The 19,030-nt window shown below is 39.8% G+C and overlaps 1 protein-coding gene across 1 annotated transcript in view; it reads left to right on the top strand.

Annotated features, from left to right (window-relative positions):
- The window catches only part of csmd2 (CUB and Sushi multiple domains 2), a 2,031,293-nt gene that overhangs the window by 1,393,986 nt on the left and 618,277 nt on the right, over positions 1 to 19,030 (top strand). The window contains exon 8 of the mRNA XM_063033882.1: positions 3,971 to 4,058. Coding sequence (XP_062889952.1) covers positions 3,971 to 4,058 — 88 coding nt within the window. The remainder of the gene's footprint in view (positions 1 to 3,970; positions 4,059 to 19,030) is intronic.

Below are 19,030 nucleotides of genomic sequence, written 5' to 3' on the forward strand. Positions count from 1 at the left end.
AAGCTTATCCCCACCACCAGCCCTGGCTATGACAACCTTAGGAACCGGCAGCACCTCTGGAGAGGAATAAAGAGTCGGGCTGAAATCACTCATCAGGACTGGAAAGGAGGGAGGATGAATCTATAATAAGAAGGGAAGGAACACAAGCTGGCCGGTGGTAGGTGAAACCAGGTGATAGGGAAGTTGGGTGGGTGGGAGAGGGGTATTGAATTAAGAAGCTGTGATTTGATGGGTGGGAGAGGCAAAGGGCTGACAAGAAGGAATCTGATTCATGAGGAATGGACCTTGGGAGAAAGGGAAGGAGGAGGGATACCCAGAAGGAGGTGATGGGCAGGTGAGGAAAATGCAGAATAGCAAAGGAGAGAAGTGGGGAGGAGTAGAAATTACTGGAAGTTAGAGAAATCAATGTTCATGACAAACATTTTGGAGGCTCTCTAGATAGAATATGAGGTGTTGTTCCTCCAAACTGAGAGTGGTCTTATTGTGGCAGTAGAGGAGGCCATGTCAGAATGGGAATGCAAAGTCAAATCGAAAAAGGTGGCAACCAGGAACACCAACGTACCACTAGGAAATCCTCATTTCTAGTACTTATCCCCGTAAGCCTCCTCAAAAACCTTAGCCCACTTTGCGATTCAGGATCTCCCCTGAAAATAAGCCATGCTGACTATCCCTAATAATTCCACAGTTTTCCAAATGTGCAGATATCCTGTCCATAAGAATCTACAGCAGAGTTCTGCTCCTAGCTGGAAAGGTCAACCTGTTTTGGGTTTGAAAAATGTGTTTCACTTCGTCAATTGTACCAGAGGCTTTGGATTTAGCTGTAAGTGTAGTTTTCAGAGTCGGGCCATGACCAAAACTGATGTTGATCCTAATGTACTCATTTAGTCACCTTTTAGAAAAGCCTAGCATTTCTCATTAATCATCTTTCTTATGAGATATTTGGCCTAGTCTTCTGGGGTAGGTGTGGAAGATGCCAGAACACTATTTTAAGAAGTGAACACTCTAGTGCTATATTATCACTTACGTGTGCAGTCATTTTAAAAATGATAATCACATGAGCTTCACTGAATAGGACTGTTTACTGACTGAATGTCAGAATATGACAGATAATTAGCTACATTGTACTGTGATGTTTGTGAGCTGATGGCATTATTGCTAAACAGAATCCTACAGCAGTTTGTACAGAAATTAAAATTAAATCACTTGTTTATTTTAATCAAATGAGATGAAAATAGTAGTCATCACTGCAGGAACTTTGTATATTACCTTTTGACATATTGCCTTTAAATCACAGATACCTTTACTCGGCCCTGTGCCGAGAATTCAAGATTTGTTTTATTTACTTTGAGCTCACTTCAAAAATAACAACTTCTCAAAAATCTCAAGTCTATTTTGTCACCCCCTCTCTTTCAGAACCTATAGACTTGCCTTGAAAAATCTTTTGATTAAATTGCTGTAGTCAAAACCTTTTTTTAAAATAAGCAACATTCCTTCCTTTAGTGGATCTTCATTCTCTGTATTCTGCAATGTGAGTTATTGTATAACTCACTCAATATAGAAACATTAAGAAACGCAAAAGGTTCTGCAGATGCTGGAAATCTTCAGCAGCACACAGAAAATGCTGGAGGAAATCAAAAAATCAGGCCACCTCTATAGAGGGGAATAAACAGTCAACGTTTTGGTCCTGATGAAGGGTCTCAGTCCAAATGTTGACTGTTTGTTCCCCTCCACAGATGCTGCCTGGTTTGCTGAGTTCCTCCAGCATTTTGTGTATGCTGTATAATTCTTTATTGTGGCAGCCTACTTACAACCAATTCTGAAGCACAATAAATATAATGTTGCAACAGTTCATCATGATATAAAAATATAAGAGCATAAAAAGCAGAATTAGGGCGGGGGGTAAGTCAATTAGCCCTTCCCACTAGTTCCACTATTTGGTAAGTTCATGGTTGATTTTTTCCATTTTTGAAATTTCTTTAAAATTCTGCGATTAGTTATGTTACCTTTCTGAATTATTCCTACCAAAACACTGCTTCATGCTCTTCTCCCTGAAAATTCATCTGTTATGCTTCTGCAGATTTTAACATTTTGATCAGACTCTCCCAAAGTGTATCACTATTCTCCTCAAAGTGTGCTTCAGATCTAAGCTTTGTGTTATTTGGAAGCTTTGAAATAAGGCTTCCTTTACCCAAATTTGAGACTGTCAGAGGACCAAAGTGAGTGTGGTTGCTGTTACTAAGGAGGAAGTGCTTAGGAAGCTGAAAGATTTGAGGGTAGAAAAGTCACCTGGACCAGATGGACTACATCTCATGGTTCTGAAGGAGGTAGCTGAAAAGATTGTGGAGGCATTAGTAGTAATCCTTCAACAGTCACTAGATTCTGGAATGGTTCCAAAGGACTGGAAAATCACAAAAGTTATTCCACTCTTTAAGAAGGAAGGGAGGCAAGAAACAGAAAATCATAGGTCAGTTAGCCTGACTTCAGTGATCCTAAAATTAATATTAAGGATGAGCTTTTGGGTACTTGGAGACACACAATAAAATGTGCATAGTTTCCTTCAGGGAAGGTCATACCTGACACATCTGATGAAATTCTTTGAGGAAATAACTGGCAGAATAGGCAAAGGAGAGTCAATGGATGTTGTTTTTCACTCAGATTTTCAGAAGGCCTTTGACAAGGTACTACAAATGAGGCTGCTAATCAAGAGTCCATGGAATTACTGGAAAGATACCTACATGGATAGAAAATTGGCTGACAGTCAGCATAGAAATAAAAGGGCTGTTTCTAGTTGGCTGCCGGTGACTAATGGTGTTCCACAAGGATTGCTGTTAGGTCTGTAACTTTTCATGTTATGCGTAAATGCTCTGGCTGGTGGAATTGAAGGTTCTCTAGACATGTTTGAGAATTATACAAATATAGGTGATGTGGCAGGTAGTATTGAGGAAGCAGAGATTCTGCAGAAGGGCTTGAACATATTAGGGAAATGGACAAACAAATGGCAGATGGAATACAGTGTAAGGTCATGCACTTTAGTAGAAGAAATAGATGTGCAGGGGCTGCCAAGGGTTTGGGGAGAAGGCAGAAGAATGGGATGAGAGGGAAAGTATATTAGCTATGATGGAATGGCAAAGCAGACTTGATGATCTGAATGGCCTTATACTATCCCTCTGTCTTATGGTCTATAATATTGTTTAAATAGTTATACTCTGTTTATCATGCATAATGGGTGATGGAATAAGCTCAATTCTGACCTAATTCTGCTGGTTAATAGAGTGTAAAATTTATGGGTGCTGTCATTTCTTATCCTAATTATCCATTATATTGTTGTCTTTGTTTCAATTAAGAAAAATAATTTGATTAATCATTTCATCATGAAATTTGGAGTACATGTATAGAGCATCACTCCATACATCGGGCCTCTTGCTGACATCTATGGTCTACGGTGAATTCTGGTCAATTTTAATATTGCATGCAAGCTTTTTTTATACCATAGATTAATGATACTGTTAAAGTCAGGGAAAATAGAATATTAAATCAACAGAAAATTAAATTCCCTTATTAAATCACTTGCATATCCTGCTAACTTGCATGCTCCTGGAAAACAGTTCTGCTTCAGCATGGGGGAATGTTACAGATTTGTAATTTATGAATTGCATATCTTCTCATATTTCTTGCATAAAGGAGATATATAAAAATATGAGTAATTATGGCATTTATTAACCACAATTTTCAAGTTGAAAGAGCAACACAATCTAAAGAAATAACTAAGGTAGTGTAAAGTACATAATGATTGAATTTTAATTTATCTATTAGACTTAATATATCCCCCACTTACTTTTTTTACAGCTTTCAAGCAATGTTTAAATATCCTGTTAATAAATAAGTCGTAATTCAGAGGAGTGTAAAATAGATGAGTTACAAAATTGATATTGGTGAAACCGGATTTCAATTCTATCTCCTTTCTTCTTAGTAACTCAAGCAGGGATGGCACAAGGATATAATATGTGCCCTGATCCAGGAATTCCTGAATGGGGTAAAAGAATAGGTCGGGATTTCAGGTAAGAATTACCAAATTTTGTTTGGTAGTTTTTCTGCACTTTTCATTTGATACACACACAAAATGCTGGAGGAACTGAGCAGGTCAGGCAGTGTCTATGGAAATGAATGGACAGTTGACGTTTCGGTCCGAGACCCTTCTTCACGACTGAGAAAGAAGGTGGAAGATGCCAGAATAAAAAGGGTTGGGGAGGGGAAGGAGGCTATCTGGAAGGTGATACGTTTGATTTATGGAATCACTTGTATGATTCCAATACAAATTGTGTACACTTTATTTAAGGTACACAGTATATATTGTTAAATAAGGACAAAATTATGTAGCTTCAGTATTTGAAAAAGTGATTGAAAAAGTTATTTATTGTCATTGATAATAACAATTTTTGATTAGAAAAATTCAGAATGTAAATAATCTTCTCTCTGACCCCCACTAGTGGTCGTCTCTAGAGTTTCCATGTAGGATAAATAAATGCAAGTCATCAAGCTATCTGCCTACAGCAGAAATATAACGTGATGCCAGGAAAACTTTGTAGGATAAACAACAGTTTTACAGATGTTGAAATAGAACTAGAAAATGTTGAAAATACTCATCAGGGCATGCAGCTTATGCGGAGAGGGAAAGAAAGTTAACAGATCGGGTTGAATATTACATCACAAACACCAAAGCCACACACATAAACTGCTGGAGGAACTCAGCAGGTCAGGCAGCATCAGTAGAAATGAATAAACAGTTGCCGTTTTGGGTTAAGACCCTTCTTGAGAACTAGAAAGGAAGGGGGGAGATGCCAGAATAAAAAGGGTGGGGGGAAGGAGAATAAAGCTAGTTGAAAGGTGATAGATGAAGCCGGGTGGGTAGGTAAGGTAAAGGACTGGAGAGAAAAGAATCTGATTGGAGAGGAGAGTGGACCATGGGAGAAAGAGAAGGAGGAGGAGCAGGGTCTCAGGGGGAGGTAATAGGCAGGTGAGAAGAGGTAAGAGGCCAGAATGGGAAATATGAGGGGGAAGGACTTTTTTTTAACCATAAGAAAAAATTGACCCTGATGGAAAGTAAGGTGTTGCTCCTCCACCCTGCGGCTGGACTCATCGTGACATAACAGTAGGCCAAGGACTAATGTGTAGGAATGGAAATGGAAAACAGAAATAGGAAGTTTGGTCACTAGGAAGTTCTGTTTTTGATGGATAGAGCAGAAGTATTTGAAGAAGCAGTCCCTCAGTTTATGACGGGTCTAACCAATGTAGAGGAGGTCACATTGGGAACACCAGACACAACAGATGACCCCAGCAGATTCACAAGTTAAGAGCTGCCTCACCTGGAATGTCTGTTTAAGGCCCTGAATGAAGGTGAGGGAGGTGGTGAATGGGCAGGATGGGCAGGTGTTGCACGTTGGCCATTTGCAGTGATCAGCGCCTTGAGAGAGAGTAGTGGGGAAGGATGAATGGACAAGGGAATCATGGAGGACAAGAGGAACACTGTCACTGTAAAGGTAGCAGGAAGATGGGGTAAAAGTGGATGTTTGGGAATTGGAAGAGATGCAGCTGAGGGTAGAATCAATGGTGGAAGAAGGGAAACCCCATTATTTGAAGAAGGAGGACATCCCTGATGTTCTGGAAAGGAAAGCCTCATCCTGGGAACTGATGCAGTAGAGATGAAGAAACTGAGGAAAGGGAATAACATTCTTACAGGAGACGTGGTGGGAAGAGTTATAGTCAAGATAGCTGAGGGAAACAGTTGTTTTGTAACAGACGTTGTTCGACAATTTGTATCCCGAGATGGTGACAGAGAGATCGAGAAATGGAGCAAGTGAATTTGGATGGAAGTTGGAGCAAAAATTGATGAAACTGATGAGCTCAGCATGGGTGCATGAAGCAGTGCCAATGCAGCCATCAATGTAGTGAAGGAAGAGTTGGGGAGCATTACTGGGGAAGTCTTGAAATATGGACTGTTCAATGTAGCCAAAGAAAAGGCAGGCATTGAGGGTGCCCCTGTGGTTCCCATGGCTTCCCCTCGAGTCTGGGAAGAAAAGTACATCAAAAAATAGCTGAGCACCCAGCACTGAGTCTTACAACACCCCTCTATAAACAGCTTGAAAGCGTCACATACACTCTTCCTCACTGCATTTTGACCCTTAGCAATCTTATCTCCATGCTAAAATATTACTATAATTCCCATTCATTTTAGCTTTTACTTAAATAATTGCAATAATATATTTGTTATTAAATGTCCTTTGAAAATCCTAATACACTATTACTGTAGACCCCCCCCCACCGAACTAACATGTCTGCACAATTTGTCAAATGTGATCTTCCTTCCTTAAAACCATTTTATAACTGTCTGTTATATAATGATTTTCTAAGTGCAACATTAACCTATTCTGCATAATGATTTCCAGCTGAAAAAAAAATATCCTTTGTGACAATCTGGCTAACTGGCCAAATATTGTGTTTGCTGTTTCCTTTCTTTCTTGAGTGCCAATATTGGTTTCAGTCAAATGGGAGCATTTCTGAATCAAGGGAATTTGGAAAATCTCTTCACCTAGAGAGTTCTCGTCAGGGCAGAAACCTGTGAGATTTAGTTGTGGCTTCTTATATGCTGTCTTGGTTAGACTACATTGTATGTATGAGTTCAAAAGTGGGGTATGAGTTCCCAAATAGATACTCTGATATAATAAAATTACATCGTCATTATATCTCTGTCACTTACAGGCCTGATATTAATTCTTCAGTGATACATTTATACATTTACAGTAATCTCCTACTACTTGCATCATATTTGTAATAAAATAATTCCATGAACATGAGTTGTTATGCATTCAGGAAAATGCTGTGCACGTGTGTAACTGACACGGAGCTTGGCACAAACATAGTTAAAGACAAATACAGACATTAATATTTTTGGAGATCTCTGCACGTTTTTACTGAAATGTTTCTGCAAAGCTCTGCACACCTAAATGAGTTTGAATATAAATTTTAAAAATATTAAAATGCAAAATTGGACTCCACATTTACAGTTGTTTGAATGCTCTTGAATCCATAAGTGCCTGGGTTGATGTAGCTGTGTAAATTACATAGCATAAATTTACTACAATCTATACAGATTGCCAACTTGGTAAGGGTGGTGGCGATGCTTCAGGTTTACAGCAAGTATGAAAAGTGAGTTGTTTCTGAGGCCAGTCATTATTGAGGGGTCAGCAGTGGAAAGGATGACCAGTTTCAAGTTACTCTTTCAACATCTCTGACGGTTGATCCTGGGCCTAACACATTGATGCAATTACTAAGAAGGCATGCCAATGGTAGTACTTCATTAGGAGCTTGAGGAGATTTGGTATGTCACCAAAGACTTTCTACAGATGTACTGTGGAGACCACTCTAACTGTTTGCATCACTGTCTGGTACGGAGAGGCCACTGTACAGGATTGGAAGAAGCTGCAGAAAGTTGTAAGCTCAGCCAGCTCCATCATGGGCACTAGACTCCCTACCATTGAGGACTTCTTCAAAAAGGTGATGCCTGAAAATGCTGGTATTCGTTGTTAATGACCCCCATCACCCAGGACGTGCTCTCTTCTTATTACTACAACAGCGAGGAGGTACAGGAGCCTGAAGACACGCACTCAGCATTTTAGGGAGAGATTTGTATTTATTATATATTTTATTTATTGAGGTACAGCACGGAATAGGGCATTTCGGCCCTTCAAGCCGAGCCACCCAGCAATTGCTGGATTTAATCCTAGCCTAACTGCTGGACAATTGACAACGACCAATTAAGCTACCAACTGATACGCTTTTGAACTGCGGGGAGGAGACTGGAGCATCTGGAGAAAACCTGCACAGTCGCAGAGAGAATGTGTGCACTCCTTATAGGCAGAGGTGAGAATTGAACCCCCATCTCTGGTACATTAATGTATCATGCTAAACACTACATTATCATGCCATCATCAAATTTCTGAATGGGCAATGAACACTACCTCACTATTTTTGGTCTCTTTTTGCACTACATTTTAAACTTCTTTTTAAATATATTTTTATTGTAATTTATAGTATTTTAACATATTACACTGTTCTCTGCCGCAAAACAACAAATTTCACAACATACAGTATGTCAGTGGTATTAAACTTGCTTCTTATTCTGATTCTGCAATCCTGATTCAAAGTCAGCCCTACCAAATATAATGCGTATGCTCAGCAAGCCCAGTAGCAAATGGTAATCAATAAAAATCATAACCACTGGAAACCCGAAATAAAATCACTTTGCAAGTCAGCAAATATCTTTCAGAAAAGTAACAGTTAACAATTCAGATCCAGGATTCTTCACCCGATTTGAAACAATAATTGATTCTCTCTCCACAGTTGCTGCCTGATTTACTGAGCATTTACAGGATTTTCTGTTTCTTTTTGCCACCGACACAATATTTCACACATGAAGAAGCCCTGTGGTAATTCAAGGGGTCATGGATTAATAGCAAGTTTGCTGTTAATTTAATGGAGTTGATTGTCTAGACTTACTGGAATATAGTTGCTAAAGTTTAAGATATCTAAAGAGAGTGTGATGGTTTGCCTATCACCACAATAGGTCAATGACAGAAGCAATCTCAATGGCTCTCCTCATGGCTTTAGACCACCTAGACAACACAAACACCTGCATCAGGATGCTGTTCATTGACTATAGCTCAGCATTTAATACCATCATTCCCACAATCCTGATTCAGAAGTTGCAGAATCTGAGCCTCCGTACCTTCCTCTGCAACTGGATCCTCGACTTCCTAACCGAACGACCACAGTCTGTGTGGATTGGTGATAACATATCCTCCTCTTTGACAATCAACACTGGCACACCTCAGGGGTATGTGCTTAGCCCACTGCACTACTCTGTATAATCACATGATTGTCTGGCTAAGCATAGCTCAACTACCATCTATAAATTTGCTGACAATACAACCATTGTTGGTAGAATCTCAGGTGGTGACGAAAGAGATGATTGTGGACTTCAGGAAAGGTAAGATGAAGGAAAACATATAAATCCTCATAGAGGGATCAGAAGTGGAGAGAGTGAGCAGCTTCAAGTTCCTGGGTGTCAAGATCTCTGAAGATCTAACCTGGTCCCAACATATCAATGTAGTTATAAAGAAGGCAAGACAGTGCTATACTTTATTAGAAGTTTGAAGATATTTGGCATGTCAACAAATACACTCAAAATCTTCTATAGTTGTACTGTGAAGAACATTCTGACAGATTGAATCACTGTCTGGTATGGAGGGGTTACTGCACAGGACCAAAAGAAGCTGTAGAAGATTGTAAATCTGGTCAGCTCCATCTTGGGCACTAGCCTGCAAAGTACCCAGGACATCTTTAGGGAGCAGTGTCTCAGAAAGGCAGCGTCAATAATTAAAGACATCCAGCACCCAGGACATGCCCTTTTCTCACTGCTACCATCAGGTAGGAGGTACAGAAACCTGAAGGCACACACTCAGCGATTCAGGAACAGCTTCTTCCCCTCTGCCATCCGATTCCTAAATGAACATTGAAGCTTTGGACACTACCTCACTTTTTAAAAAATATGCAGTATTTCTGTTTTTGCACATTTTTTTCAATATACGCAATTGATTTACTTGTTTATTATTACCGTGTTTTATTTATTTATTTTTCTCTCTGCTAGATTATTAATTGCATTGAACTGCTGCTGCTAGGTTAACAAATTTTACGCCATGTGCCGGTGATAATAAACCTGATTCTGATTCTGGTTAAGAGTACAATGTACTTCAGTATTGACCTGTAATTGGAAGATATGGGGATTTCAGCAATCACACCGCTAGATCCTTAGCATGACAGAGAAGATAAGAAAAGAGTGTACAGAGCTGATGTAGTGATCTCTGCAATGTTTAATGCTGGAGACTTTATTGTATTTTCCTGAGTAGAAAAATATTCTTTCAGTACAATTTTTGTTATGGTTTTATTCAGAGTGTTTATACAAGCTTGCCTCTTTTTCAAATATAGATTTTTCGATCATGTCTTCCTATACCTAGCTCATGAATAGTTCCTTTCAAAGGAAATATTTCTGGGGATCAGTGCCTCATTTTACTGGTTACATGTCCTTACATGTGACCTAAGCTGGGAAGGCCCTGATTTGACCTGGTTCCTCAATGCCAGAAATTAAGCAATTAAAATGTTCTTTTGCAGTTCTTGTATATTGAATTCCTCTTTGAGCAGGGACAGGAAAGTGCAGGCAGGAGGCAAGGTCCTGCCCCAAGTATGCTGACTGGGTTTGATATTTTTTGTTACCAGAGAGGCTTAAACTATCAGTGGCTTTGTGTTGGTAGTGTCAATCAGGCCATCTTTCTAGCAGACAGATCCTGGACCTTATGAGATACAGAGAGCAAATTAATGAGTTGCATTTCATGTTGATTTCCAAGGTCAAATTGCTCCTTCAGCCTGTGCAAGGAAGCATCAAGCTTTATTTGCCACAAGTTTCTATCTTCTGACATGCAAAACACCATCCACTTTAACACTCTTCCCTAAGTCACGATACTGATCTAAGCTTCCAGCTCCAGTGCCAGATCCCTGCTGATTGTGATGCCAAAAGCTCTATCCATTGCTGTTCAGAGACTTCAGCAACATTTTCTAAAAGAGATGCATTTAAAGTCAACAGCTCCTCTATGATTTTCACTTCCCTCCTTGCCTCCCTATTGTCACAAACAAGAGAAAATCTGCAGATGCTGGAAATCCAAGCAACACACATACAAAATTGCTGGAGGAACTCAGCAGGCCAGACTCCATCTATGGGAAAGTGTTCAGTCGAACTTTCGGGTCGAGGCCCTTCAGACCCTATTGTCATTCTGTTTTGACAAGATTTCCATGACAGAAGAGCCAGTTTGATGAAAATAGGTGGGGAAAACACAAATCAAGCAGCATCTGCAGTGAGAGAAACAGTTAGTGTTTCAAGTTGAATGTCTTTTGTCTCTCCACAGAGGCTGTCCATCCTGCTGACTGCTTCCAGCACATTCTGTTTCATTTTAGTCCTGTAGTTTATAGATTTTTCAACAGCGAAGTCCCTCCTGTTCTCATCAAATGTCCATGGAAAAAGAAGGGATAACGGTTCCTGGATGATATTTCCAAACCTTACCTAGATTTAGTATGTCAACTGTTGTTGCAGATGAAAATACCTGACTGGGAATTAAAAGGGGAATTACTCCAGCTCTTTGAGACTGTGGTTATCCAGTGGAGACATTGAAAATGTTTCTTTATTAGGGCAGCTCAAAGTGACATGTGAATGAGGAGTATTAGATTATTCGAATCCACCACACAATAATAATCTAAAGTCTGCACAAAGCATGACTGATTGTTTATCTGGCAGATTTCCTGTTCAGGAAATAAAATATCTTCTAACCATGTCTGAACAGATGGATTTTTTTTAAATCCAGTGAAGTCAGATGAAATACACTGTGGAAATGTTGAAAACAAAACACTAATTGATGGAAATTGCTAAGTACATATTCCAGTTGCAGACAAGAGATCAGTAAAGAATAATGACGTTAATCCCTTAACAGCGGTTGTTTATCTGTGGATTTTTTTTGCAGATGAATTTTAATGTTCACCTGTTATTGTTCAAGTGAGAGACAAAATAGCACTGCTTTCAAGAAAGAAGTAGACCTCTAAACAATTTACTTGAGCAGTGATTAAAATGTCTTCTTTGTTTGATTATTGAAGGTGCTTAATGCAAGTTTATGTCAATGCTAAAATGTGAAATTAATTCATCTCACTCTCACTAACTTTGCCCAATTCTAACAATTACCCTGGTACAAAAAGTACCGTAGCGACAGAGAGATATTGCATAACGTTAAGTGCAATGGGAACTGCCTTTAATAAATGCTGCGACTAAGTACATTGCTTGAGATGTGCATCGTTTGGATTAAATCTTGAACCAGGGCTCCATCTACCTGTTTAGTTAGATATAACAGACTACAGTTCTATGCAGTCAAGGATGCTGAATTCACCCCAGCACGTTTGCCAACATTCCTCCCTTTGTAACAACAAAAGGCGATGATCTGGTGACTTGCCATTGGTTGGATTGCCGTTGTTCGTGCTAAATGCTGACTGCTTTTGTGTGAAGTATGCACAAGGACAAAAACGCTTGCAAGCAAGTTCTGTGCTTAGAATAAAGATCCTGATTCTAAGCTCACTGTTTCTGGATGTTGAAGGCTGGTGCAGGAAAATAACCGTGAAGTTAAAGTTTACCCCATGATCTCTTTGTATGAAGGAGCAAGCATGGGAGAGGGGCAGGCTGTGGCCAACTCCTGCTTCCTTTCTCTTATGCCCTTGTGTTCTTCCCTAACTTTCCTTGGTCCCCTCACCAGGCTCATATGCAAACTTGGCTCGCTGGCCAGCTCTGCTCACAGCCACAGGACTCAGCGGAGAGAAGGCCACCTTTCATAAACAATACATGCCTAGGGTCGGTATGATTAGGGGTTCAACCAAACATACCGTGATGTTCCGATGAAAGTAAACTTCAATATGAATGAATACCATGTAAATACTCCCTATACAGTGCCTATAAGAAGTATTCACCCCCTCCCCTTGGAAGTGTTTGTGTTTTATAGTTTTACAACATTAATTCAGAGTGGATTTAATTTGGCTTTTTAGACACTGATCAACAGAAAAGGACTCTTTTGTGTCAATGTGAAAACAGATCTCTACAAGGTGATCTAAGTTAATCGCAAATATAGAACACAAAATAATTGATTGCATAATTATTCACACCCTTTTAATATGACACACCAAATCACCACTGGTGCAGCCAAATAGTTTTAGAAGGCACATTATTAGTTAAAAGGAGATCTGTTTTTGGAGACCTGTGTGCAGTCAAGGTGTTTCAATTGATTGTGGTAAAAATACACCTGCATCTGGAAGGTCCAAATGCTGGTGTGTCAGTATCCTGGCAAAAACTACACCATGAAGTCAAGAGAACACTCCAAGCAATTCCACAAAAAGGTTATTGAAAAGCACAAGTCAGGAGATGGATACAAGAAAATTTCCAAGCCACTGATTATCCTTTGGAGTACAATTTAGTCAAACTTCAAGAAATGGACAGAAGATGACACAGCTGTAAGTCTGCCTAGAGTAGGCCATCCTCAAAATGAGTGACCGTGCAAGAAGGGGACTAATGAGGGAGGTCACCAAGAGACCCATGACAACTCTGGAGGAGTTACAAGCTTCAGTGGCTGAGATGGGAGGGACTGCGCAAACAACAACTATTCTCCGGGTGCTTCACCGGTCGCAGTTTTATAGGAGGGTGGCACAGAGAAAGCCACTGTTGAAAAAAGCCCACATGAAATCTCGGCTTGAGTTTTCCAGAGGCATGTGGGAGCTCTGAAATTAGTGGAAGAAGGTTCTATGTTCTGATGAAACCAAAACTGAGCTTTTTGGCCATCAGAGTAAACTTTATGTGTGGTGTAAGCCAAACACCTCACATCATCGAAAACACATCATCCTTACCATGAAGTGTGGTTGTGGCTGCATCATGCTGTGGAGTTGCTTCACTGCAGTAGGCCCTGGAAGGCTTGTGGAGATAGAAGGTAAAATCAATGCAGCAAAATTGAGGGAAATCCTGGAGGAAAGCCTGATGCAATCTGCAAGAGAACTGTGACTTGGGAGAAGATTTGTCTTCCAGCAAGACAATAACCCCAAGCATAAAGCCAAAGCTACACAGGAATGGCTTAAAAACAACAGTTAATGTCCTGGAGTGACCAAGTCAGAGTCCAGACCTCAATCCAATTGAGAGTTTGTAGATTGATTTGAAAAGCACTGTTCACTCACAACCACCATCCAATCTGACAGAGCTAGAGCAGTTTTATAAAGAAGAATGGGGAAAATTGCAGTTCTGGACGTGCAAAGCCGATAGAGACCTATCCACACAGACTCAAGGCTGTAATTGCTGCCAAAGGTGCAGCTGCTAAGTACTGACTTGAAGGGGGTGGATACTTAAGCAATCAATTATTTTGTGTTTTATATTTGTAACTAATTTAGATCAGTTTGTAGAGATCTGTTTTCACTTTGACACAAAAGGGTCTTTTTCTGTTGATCAGTAAGCCAAATTAAATGCACTGTGATTCAATGTTGTAAAACAATAAACTTCCGAGGGGGGGGTGGAGGGTGAATTTTTTTTATAGGTACTGTACACAATTGTCGGTCAGCAGGTAATGACAGATTGAAAAACTGCATAACATTATGAGGAAAGTATATTTACAAATTTCAGCTTTATCGAACAGGAAAAGAGAAAAGAAAAAAAAGGGCCAATTGCAGTTAACCCATTCCAATGTGCACATGAAGTTGGAGCTCATCCTGGAGTTGTATTTTTACTTAAGTGCTGGACCCACAGTCTGCATGAAAGCGCACACCATGTTCAAAACCTCGCTCGGAATCCATCTTGAATAAATGGACTCTCTCCCGAGAGTATTGGCCCTTCCACCTTCAAGCCATTCATCTGCACAAAGCACTTCGTGCAGCAGGGATGTTCTTGCTCACAGCATTCTCAACCATCTTCCCTTCTGTCCTCTCTGCAGCTCCTGCCAAAGAGACCCCCCAAATCCCACTGTCTGTCACCAAAACTCTCTCCACCCACTCTCGCTAGAACTATCTCCTGATTCCACAATACTGGCTGGCTGACGCAATAATCCTAAGCGGAACAGCGGGACTCTTAGCTCTAGCCAAAACCAAACCATTCTCCCAGCAGGATGCACAGCTTTTGCAGAAAACAGCTGAAATGAACTACCTATAGCATAGCAGTATAAATCTTAACCAGAGCATTACACTCTCCCCCACCAAAAATAGTCATGCCCACATGACTTTGTAACTTATTAAAGAATTATTAATAACACAGTATTCAAATGAATTTCATGACTTCAGGGCACCCAATCCAGTTATAAGTGGGAGTAGCGTATCTGACCATGGGAATGGACATAACTCCGTTTCTCAAGTGCAATCTCTCCCAGCTCAGCTCGGGGGTTTCCAGACTCCCTGAAACCTCTTTATCTCATCTTCAGCTTCTCTAGCTTCAAACACTCCCTGTGACCTTTCCCATCCACCAGAGGATCCCTCTCCCTGTCTATGATTCACCCTTCTGGCGGTTCAGGACCCCAGCCTCATGACAGAACTTAGTTTCCTTCCGTTTGAGCAGATTCTGCTGAACATCGTCAATCTTTGCTGGTGCTAACTGACGAGACCCATCTTGGAAAGGGATGTCCTCGGTTACTCTAATGATACGGCAAGTACTCTTGGAACAACCAGTATCAGACTTATTAGTAGAAAAGACATCTTTGGTTTTGAACATTTTCTCAGTTAATATCCTTTTCTATTTCTCGGGTATTGATGAGTCAACAAAGTCGCCTAATTTTGATGTTGATGTCTTCAATCCAAGAAACTGTTTCTCTTCCGTTTCCCACTGGAAACTGGACACTAACCTCACATCACACATCTCCTGCTGAGGTGTTCCTGCTAATCACTATCATCCTGTTTGCATACACAGCCAGAGATCTCTGCAGTTCAGGTCTCATCAGCACTCCTGCATGACTCTTCTTCCTGATCATCAGGATAATCCACCTTGCTGGACAGGGCGTTGGGCATTTGGGGGTTCCTGTAACTCTTGCTACTCCTCCAGGATGTAACATGACAGGTTTAGACTGGGTGTACCACACAGTTCCTCGATTCTGCTCATCATCCTGCTTCGGAGCAAGCTGCACCTTCTCAAAAGCAGCTCTGAACACAGGGTGAATGGACAAGGTTTTCGGAAAGTTCTCACCCTTCCTCTCCTTGCATACTCCCATGAGCATTCTCACGATGGAAGTATTCATTCCTATAAGGATGGAATTAGGCAGAATAACACTGGTGTATCAATACTCCCAGTTACTCCAATAACTGCTTCCTAAAACTCCAGTTTCAATGACAAGTAACCATGATGCAAGCACTCATCAGCACTAAGGCCCTAAATCTCAAGGGCACTGAGTGGCGTCAATGGTAAATGCGTCAAATACTGGTTGTAAAAGGATCTGTAGAGTAAACTAACTTGAGAACCTGCGTCAAGTGTGACTCCAGCCCTAAATCCGTATGGATACATCAAAGCTTGGTCCCACTGAAGCTTCAGGAATAGTGTTCTGCACCTGTGGTGTCAGTGGTCACTTGACCAGCTACACTGAAGACACTACTCGGCTTTTGGAAATGTTCCACTTCTCAAACATGTTTTCCTTCTCTCTAACTTCTCTGAGTAACCCGGTAAAGGGTGGAGGAGGGCACATCTTGCGGGTCATTCGAATATGTAGAGTAATCACATCATGTGATAACGCGCCCTTCACAACTTGCTCCACCCTCAAGCAATTTCTCTCAGAAAATTCTATTATCAAAATACCTATACAGCATGTCACCGTTTACAACCCTGACATTCATTTTCTTGTGGGCATACTCAACAAATCTATAGAATAGTAACTATGAATCAATGAAAAACTGTCCAACTAGGACTTTCAACTAGAGTGCTGAAGCCAACAAACAGTGCAAATGCAAATATAAATAAATAGCAATAAAAAAATGAGAACATGAGATGAATGGTCCTTGAAAGTGAGGTCATTGGTTGTAGGAACATTTCAATTCTGAGGCAAGTGAAGATGAGTGAAATTCTCCCCTTTCATTCAAGAAACTGATGTTTGAGGGGTAGTATCTGTTCTTGAACCTGGTGGTATGAGTCCTAAGGTTCCCGTACCTTCTACCTGATGGCAGAAGTGCTCAACGACTCTTCCTCTTATGTTCTCAATATTAATTGCTTATTTATTTTATTTTTTCTCTTTTTGTATTTGCATATTGATTGTTTATCTGTCCAGTTAGGGGCGGTGTTTTACTGATTCTACTGAGTTTTTTTTTATATTTACTGTGAATGCCTGCAAGAAAATAAATCTCAGGGTTGTACACTGAGACATATTTGCACTTTTATAGTAAATTTTCTTGGAACTTCAAAGAATGTGCAAATTCTTCACAGACAACATCAGCGATCAGTATTGAACCCAGGTCACTGAACCTGGGAGGCAGTAGCTCTTCTAGCTGCTCCACATTGCTGCTCTTACACCGATACTATGCTGCTTTTATGTGGTGATGCTTTCATTTTAATTAGTTTGCCTCATTTTAAAGATAGAAACATCAGTGCAGTTCTGTTTAAAGTGAGCAGAGTATTTGCATTTTAGTTCTTTTTCACCTGTGTTCCATTTATGTATGTCATGACATTATTCCTCAATATCTTAATGAAAGTTTCCTCTTGCTAACTAATACACATCTTCTGCTTTGGTTTGAATAGTGGAGTGTGTTGTGTTCTTCGGCACTGAAATTGCAAAGGAGGATGGTAATGATGAAAACCTTTATATCTTGGTATTGATTTCTAGACACCTAGACAGAAGACTAGTATCTGTATGGTGTCATACTCTGAAAAAGAGTATTTTCCATCTCTTTCTTAAAGCTTATGGATCAATTCCAAAGGATTTGAAACAAACAATCCATTCAGAGAAGTTCAGGAGAGAACTCGGACGTTTGTAAACATCTCTGAAAAGAGAAAAGTTGTATTTATAGTGTTTTTTTTTATCATTGTGGCCATTTCGCAGTCAGAGAAATGCAATTAACATGTCACTCTTTTAACACAGGCAAAAGCAGTAGTCAATTAATGTTTTGTCAGACTGTAATAAATAGAATAGAGGCAAATAATGGCATACTCAATTTATCATGTTGGTTTAGGGATAAATTGAAGCCAAGATAATGAAATACTTTCCAACAATTTTTCAAAATGCCTCATGGGGTCTATTAAGTCCATCTGAAAGAGTGGATGTTTTGTAATCTCTGTTAGTAGTCTCAACTGAATGTTGACTGGATTATTGGCTACATTATCTGTTTATTTGCTGAGAGCATTTGTTTGCAGTTGAGTGGCAACTGAGAACAGAGTAGAAACTCACAGGTCAAGGTTTTTAGCTCACGTAAAGATAATTGTAAAAGGTTTACTCCAAGAATAATTATACTGAGATTCTGAAGAGTTATAAAAGCAAACTGCCTTTTGTTCACAGGACTGAAGCTGTTCAGAATAAAAGATAAATAATTTTAAACATATGATTGTCCTATCCTCCAGTCTGGGAACAAATACTTCTGCAATTTTCACAGTTGCCTAAGTGCTGGCAATAATGTTGTTCTGGCAGTAATGTTAAATTAGTCATCTTGCCGTGAATAGATTGAACTGGGGCAGAAAAATTTGATGTCTGTGGGAAAGGTTGGTTTATTTACCAGCATCCTCCCATCTTTATCTCACCCATCTCCTCCTCACATGATAAAAAAATCTTACTTGGATATTTTTTAAAAATCACATAGTTAAAGGTTAGTCCATCTTTTTGCGGTCTAAAAGCATTCACCTTTACATATGGATCTTTTGTGCTCCAGTTGGCAATGTGACAAAGTTCAATTTGAAAGCCAATCTTTCATTCAATATATCTTCTTGACATCTGCCACTTGCTAATCTGTACGTGTCGCACCAGAGCTGCACAAAGTAATAGAGTGCGTCCTTAAAAGGTTCTCAATAGTGTATCCATTCTGAGAATTGTGTAATGTAGAGTTTGTTCCATGAAAGAGAGTTGTTGGCCTAGCATGCATTAAAATAAAGTATATTATCACAATTTATTTCCTATTGAGAGTTTTGTTTGTAACTAAAGCACATATTAAGTAAATCGGTTTTAAATCAAAAGATTTTTAGACTGAGAACCACAACACTGATATAAAGTTTTCATTTTTACTGACTATATTAAAAGATCTCATCTGGAATGCTTCTAATTCAATTTGAATTAAGAAATTAAAGTGTTCCATTTCTATTGAAGCAGGAATATTCATTTTAATTAGAAAATACTGTTATTTGTAACCCTGCTACAGTGCTTGCATAGACCAGATTCTCTCTGTCGTATTTTAAAGTTCTTTTTTAAAC

Source organism: Mobula hypostoma, chromosome 26 (assembly GCF_963921235.1).
Source record: "Mobula hypostoma chromosome 26, sMobHyp1.1, whole genome shotgun sequence".
Classification (NCBI taxonomy): Eukaryota; Metazoa; Chordata; class Chondrichthyes; order Myliobatiformes; family Myliobatidae; genus Mobula; species Mobula hypostoma.